At 35.5% G+C, this 7,313-nt stretch overlaps 1 protein-coding gene across 1 annotated transcript in view; it reads left to right on the forward strand.

Annotated features, from left to right (window-relative positions):
• The window catches only part of SLC6A15 (solute carrier family 6 member 15), a 35,949-nt gene extending 30,524 nt beyond the window's left edge, over positions 1-5,425 (forward strand). Inside the window, exons 10-12 of the mRNA XM_064655535.1 lie at positions 127-286; positions 2,478-2,640; positions 4,066-5,425. Of these exons, the coding sequence (XP_064511605.1) occupies positions 127-286; positions 2,478-2,640; positions 4,066-4,437 (695 nt within the window). The 3' untranslated portion in view covers positions 4,438-5,425. The remainder of the gene's footprint in view (positions 1-126; positions 287-2,477; positions 2,641-4,065) is intronic.
• The last annotated feature ends 1,888 nt before the right edge of the window (positions 5,426-7,313 follow it).

Here is a 7,313-nt window from a genome sequence, read left to right on the forward strand (position 1 = left end):
TAATTTCATAACTTTTCCATTATGTAGGGGAGAGGTAGAATACCTAATGTTAAAATTGAAACTCTCTAAAAAGTAAAATGTTATCAACTTCAATTATATGAAATAATGAATTTCTCTTTATTCCAGTCATATGCTGCTTGGTAGCATTTTTTATTGGCCTGATCTTCGTGCAGCGCTCTGGAAATTATTTTGTGACAATGTTTGATGACTACTCAGCTACTCTGCCCCTGCTAATTGTGGTCATTTTGGAGAATATTGCGGTCATCCGAATTTATGGAATAGACAAGTAAGTGAAGGAAATGTATCTCCCTGTCCATATCAACAGTATTCGTTACAATAATTATTACTATTTTAATTATATTTTGTGAAGTATTTGTGATGTACGCAGAAATACAAGTAAATAGAAACTGGTCAAGAATCTAGTCTGTTATTAAGAACAGGTTTGGAGCAACATAAATTACATCAGGACAGTGTACTGAAACCCAGAGTGATTGTAAGAGGTCCAAAGAAAGAAGAATAAAGAGGCAAAATTAGAGAGTTAGAAAGGAGGCTGGATATGAAAGTATGAGGAATTTGTATCAAAATAAGTCATGAAAAGAAAGATTTAAAGAAGTAATAGCCGTGGTCTAAGCAGCAGATGAGAATGAGTATTCTGAACAGGTCTGCAGTATTCCAGGCAGTCTGAGAAAGGAACAAAGCAAACTCAATGGAAGTAACAAGAAGAAAGTTTCATTTTATGAACTAGATTTAGTTTGGGGTGTTGTAGCAATTAATTGTTCTTTGCATTAGTTGTGAGAGAGGAAATAGAGGAAATGACAGCAAAGAACCGAGTCAAAACTTACTTGGAAGCAGAACAGTTGGCAATGAAGTAAAGTGACCTGGCAGTGATGGGGTGAAGAGAAAAGACCATCAAGCCCCCTTTTTTTTTTTTTCTTCATTTTATGACCAAAAATATAAAAATGCCATGTATATGATTTTACACAGGCAAACAAAAGATGAAACAAATGACCTGGGAGTGTTCCACTGTGAATGGAGATAGACATGCCAAAAGCCAGCAGTTTACCTGTGAGGAATTTGATGTTTAGGCATAGCTAAAATATGGTAATCCTTTGATTCTGACTCAGGGTGCAGGTGATTCATGTTTTCAGAAGGGGTTCTGACAGGATGCAGTCTAAAGTTAACAGCCAGACTTCTCATTCATAATGACACCCAAGTATTCCCTCTGGACTACTCCTAATATTTCTTCTGATGTATATTTCTTCAGAATATCCTTAAGGAACATGGCAGTCTTCTTTGCAAACACTGTCAGAATCAACAACCTCAGGTTGTCATTGGCTAATAGTACCAAGGGTTCCTTGTAGATGAAGTTCCACATATATGTCTTACTAGACACATTGTCTTTGATCAGATAGTAAAAAACCAAAACATAGCATCCAAAGGGACTACAACCAAATGATAGAAAAGAGACAACAAAAAAGAAAATCTGGAATCACTGCTAGCGGAGCCTGATAGCTTTTAGAAGAGCATAAGTAGGATGGAGTCAATGAAAAACTTTAAAGATAACAGATTTATGTTCAACTGGATAAAGAACTGGAGATCTCAGAAAGAGGGCTATTTGTAAAGGGCACAATCCATTTGTAAATTCAGTTTCTTTTTAATGATGTGTTTAATTTCAGTGTAAACAAACAATAGAATGGCCCAAGCTGTGCAGTTAAAAAAAATGTTTTGAGAGTCTATATGACAGAAACTTCATATGTGTAACTTCTTTGAAAACATATTTATTACTATAAGAGCCTTTTCTAGATGGACATTTCAAAAGGAAGTAGGACCACAAGGGAGTTAAAACAATCATTGCTTGTGAACACTTTTAACAAGTTATTTCTAGAAGTATTCTCTCTTTCTTCTGGCTCTGGAATACTCCATCACAAGTACAAAAATAGGAATTTTGTTCATATTATAACTTAAAATTTTGAGGAACAAGGAGGCAGTTTTATAACTTGGCAAAGTTTTATTTAAGCAGCTTATATGATGGAAACCATAGCTTATGCATAAAGTTGGTGTTTTACACTGCAGCACACATGTGAGTTCAAAATTAATTTTGCAGAATCTGTAAGAGGTGCTGGTTGTGTATGTCCTCAGAAGTAATGACATATGCCTCAATAAACAACTCGGTATACAATACAAGAAGATATAAAAAAGAATCTTATAAAAAAAAGGTGTGTTTAAATATCTTTCCAGCACAGTCCAGCAAGCAGCTTACTAAGTCACTGTACTGTGAAGCAATGCCTTTTATTCATCTGTTCTGAAGAACTAGTAATACAAGCTCTGTTTTTTCAGCCCATCAAGTAATTTAAACTGCAGCCGTTTCTATATATGCATTGTTTCAGTGTGTTCCCTCAAGTTAGGTGATATGTATCAATTACAGTGCTCAAAATCTCAGTGTCTGGACTAACAATAACCTTTTAATCCCTTCACAGATTTATGGAGGACCTGAAGGATATGCTTGGGTTTTCTCCAAGCCAGTATTATTACTACATGTGGAAGTATGTTTCACCATTTGTATTGTTATGTTTGCTGGTAGCTAGCATTGTCCAAATGGGATTAAGTCCTCCTGGCTACAATGCTTGGATTGAAGATACGGTATGTATATAGTATGTATATAGTATGTATGTGTATATATGTGGTATGTATATATACATTATACCATCATCATCATAATGACCGTATCTGAAGTATTTCAGAAATACATGAACAGACAAAAAAATTGGAATTAGAAATTCAAAATGCGTATAAATAATGATGTGTTTTTTTGTCTCAACTAATTTTGACACAAACCTTCATACTTTTGGTGACTTTTAATTTGTTGATGTATGATTAAGAAATTCTTAAGTCTGGGAGACGTTGTTCACATTCATGAAGTCTTATTTTACTGCAAAAAAGAATTGGGTGATAACACTGAATAAATCATTTTGATATCTCATCAGTGTTTTTTTACATGGCATTAAATACTGAAATTTAGCCATATCATAAATTTTCCTTTTGGAAACACATATCAAAATATAGGTAGCAGCTGCATTAAAACGTTTTTCTAATAAGAGTATTGGATTTGAAAAAAACTTACCAGAGTGAGCAGCAATCAGTTCTGTGCATTGGCTCCAAGAAGAGATTCACTTAAGGTAACTTCTAAGAGTTCTGCTAGTTATAGGCTCATCAGCCCTCAGCTGTTTCTGCAGGCTTGTCATGCAAAATATATAGAGAGTAAAATGTCAGAGAAAATAATCTTGGGACAATTGTCCAAAATAGCTGGGGGGAAACCGCAGCAAAGACAGGTAAAAGATAAATACAAGAGATTGGTTTTACTATAGGTAGATGCCTGCCTCTATCCAGACAACTACTGGTTTCTCATGATTCTCAGAACAATACTCCTGTTGCATTTGATTCTTGCCTTGAAAAATTAGAAAGAGAAATAGCTTAGAATACCAAATGTATCATTCCTTTCCACATACAAAATTAGGCAAAGGAAGCCTGTTGGCCAGTGATGCATGGATGCGGTGGAGGTGTGAGGAATAGTCAGTGCCCCAGTAAATATATTATAGTTTACATGAAGTTTATACAAAGTGGAATAATTGAGACAGTCTCTGTTAAAGTGGAATAATTGAGACAGTCTCTGTTAAGGCCAATTATTAGCCTACAGAACAAGGACTTATTTGCCAGGCATAGTTTAGAGATACCACCGCACCCTTGTCTGTTATGACCATCCTTTAGAGGATCAGTGAACAACTACAGAGAAATGTAGCAACCTAATGTGAAAATCTTGATTTGGGTGCCTCTAGAATGCTCTGAATGTCTCAGAAACTGTGCAACAGTTAGTGTTACTCAATGGCAGACAGATAGAAATCCTACACCTCCATGACTGTTCAAATTTGATATCTACAGTGGTGCCCACGTCATGGGTGCAGAGTGACAAAAAGGTATATGTTTGAAAACTTCAGGCCTTGGTGAGGACTGCCTGGTTGTTCTTTTTTGGTAAAGATGTATTAATAGTTTTTCTATTGTGTTTCTCAGGCTACGGAAGAGTTTCACAGCTATCCAACATGGGGAATGATTGTCTGTATATCTTTGATGGTGTTGGCCATACTGCCAGTCCCAATAGTCTTCATGGTGCGCCATTGCAACCTTATCGATGACAGTTCTGGTAGTTTGGCATCTGTATCCTACAAAAGAGGTCGGATAATAAAGGAACCTGTTAATCTGGAGGGAGATAGTACAAGTCTGATTCATGGGAAGAGTCCAAGTGAAGTGCCGTCTCCAAACTTTGGCAAAAACATATATCGAAAACAGACTGGCTCACCAACTCTGGACACTGCTCCAAATGGACGTTATGGTATTGGGTACCTGATGGCAGATATGCCTGACATGCCGGAGTCTGATTTGTAACTACAGAAAAAAAATGGCTGTTTGTTTCTTCTCTCACTGATCATGGTTCTCCTATGAGAAGTGGTCAGCTTCACTTACTAGAGTGTGATCTCAGGTGCTCCATAGTGACAGTCTTTTAAATGTCATGACTGTACATACAGGTTGAGAAAACTCCTTTTAAATTCTCTGGGCTTTTATTTGCACTGAAGGAAACACATTCAAATTCAATGGCAGCCTACTCTACCACCATAGCCAAGAATTTGATTTTTTAAATTAATTTCTAAGTTTAAAGCTCTCTGTCTCTGAAGCCCAGGTCTCACTCAAATGATGAAATATTTCCGAGGTTATATAATTGAAAATCCCTTTTTTCAACTAAATTTCAGGTCAACTCCCCAATATTAAAGGTGTACTCAGTAGTAGTTCACCTGTGTTTGTATAAACACCTGTATATACTTTGTGTAGATATGCTGTACTTATTTTGTTAGCACTGATAATTACTTAGGCTTTTAGCTGAGTAAAAAACAAACCTGCAAACTATTTTCTTATGTAATAGCTGTATAGAGCAATAGTATTAGAAAATCAAGGAGTAGACTTACAGGAAGGCGATCAAAGATTCCCTGTTCACTGGGGACTGCATAAACCGTGGCTGTATATTTTGTGTAAAATATTTCTTTTTCAGTGTGAAAACAATGTTAGAGTGAGTCACTCCAAGAATCTTAAAGATTGTGCAGATTCTGCATTTTTTTCTATGCTGTGTGCCTAAAAAAGACCTTGATATTTATTGTGGTTACAAGATTACATATATATTATATTTATATAATATACTAATAATGTAAATATGTATATTATTCTGTATGTAATTGTTTCAAAAGTTGAAGCAAGATGGCTTTCTTTATTAGATTCCTTCAGTTTTGCTTCTGTTATATGCAGATATTTCTTTTTCAGTAAGTAATTGTTAAGAAATGTATGGCATTACATTTTAACCTATGAATAAAGAGATTGATAAGGTGTTTGTCTGTGATTTCCTAGTACACTTACTATATATAACACAGGCTGCTTTTCCCTCATCTGTACTATCTGAAAGAATGGCCAAATAAAGATGTTAAAAGAAATTGGAAACAAAACGCTAAATCAATCATCTTAATAAACTACTGGACAGTGTTTTATTCTTAGGGGCATTTACTGTTAATACAGTAGTTGATGTAGCACTATAAACTGGCAGGATGCTCTGGAAGCTAGTACATGATCTGTTCCTTACCTTAGAGAGCTTTAAAGTTAGGCATAAATTCTGACTTAGCTACCTCTAATAAAGCAAAGGGCAGAACCTAGTTACATTGTCCCAGCATCAAAGAACTAGATTAATTTGTCTGAGATAAATGCAAGTCTCTGAAGCTCTGTGCCTCAAGAGTACAGTTTTGAGCATGTCAGTGTGGAAAAGCTATGTCAAACAAATGAAAAGGAGCAAAATCCTAAACCAAAGCACTTCAGCAACTTGATAAAATTCCTTATCTCTTTTGTCATAGGAGAATAATCCCAGATAATTTTCAGCTTCTAACCTGAGAGCTTTTGAAATGTTTCCAATCATTTAAAAGTTGAACTAGCATTAGTTGACTAAAAGCTATATTTAATTATCAGGCTTATTTTACATTTGATAAAAGTTGTGAACATAAAATAGCATTTAAAATAGTCCTCTAAAATGCACTTAATGGTACATTAAGAACTGGCATAATTTAAGCAGGTTATTCTTTTATAACTGACCAGTTGGCAATATTAGTGTGTGTGTAATGGATCACCAGTAGAGACACAGGGCAAGCATGTACAAAATATTCTTGCTGTGGCAGAGCAGCAGCAAATTTCTAACATCATAAAACGTCAGGCTTCTAGAGTGACTGTTCAGGGTCATTGTCATGCATCCCTCTGTGCCCAGTCCACAGGGTGCAGAAGTCTGTTCTTACAGGTTAGTTACTTGTAGCGACACATGCTTTTACTTATATAGACTCTAGTTTTAGATGTGAAGTCATGGCCAAATGTCTGCTGCTACAGAAGATCTGTTAAAATGAATGTAGCAAGATCTTCCTATTAAAGTGCAATAGCTACTTCTGTTTAAAGCATCACAACGGGGATTAATTCTACTTTAGCAGACTGCTGAAGATTATTCTGCTGGGGAATATATGTCTTGTTTCTACCCCTTTGCTGTTTCCTTGAACACTAAATGAGTATTAAAATTTTCCACTCATTTAAACAACTACTTCTCATTTGGTTGCTTCCTATTAACTTCAGTTAGGCATGTCTCACCTCAGCCTCATGAAATGTTTCAGGCTTCAGAAAGCCCAGAAAGTATGTCTTGTCTACTGCCAGATGTTCGATTCATAATTTGATCATAACCATGACTGAACGCCCTCAAGTGCAGAAGTTCTTTGACCTGTTTAGTATGATGGGCTTAAAAAGACACTATCTGTCCAGCCTAAAGAAACAGGACTTGGAAAAAAAAAAAAAAGTTAGATCTGAAGGTTTAAAAAAATTAAAAATAATTACTATAAAGTGAGACATCCAAGTCCTTCCATATTAATGAAAGAACTGCTGAAGCAAAAGTATGAAATTGCATGTACAGTTGCTGTTAAAGTCAAGGAAATACACAGCACTTTGATACTTCAACTTTGGGAGCAAAGTAGTGAAAGAAGAGGACAGGAGAGAGAGGTTTAATATATTTTTCTACTTAAAAGCCAGAATGACTGTATGTTGTGTCAGTCATAACTAAAATTAATTTGCAGGGGGTTTTTTAAGGAAAAGATCACTGTGAAAGTCAGCCATGCTTAAAATTAAAGAAAATCCTATTTGGGTCTTACACAATCAAAAATGGCCTAAAACAAAATCATCCATGTGAAAAGTGAAAATAG

Source organism: Pseudopipra pipra, chromosome 5 (genome assembly GCF_036250125.1).
Source record: "Pseudopipra pipra isolate bDixPip1 chromosome 5, bDixPip1.hap1, whole genome shotgun sequence".
In the NCBI taxonomy this organism is placed as follows: domain Eukaryota; kingdom Metazoa; phylum Chordata; class Aves; order Passeriformes; family Pipridae; genus Pseudopipra; species Pseudopipra pipra.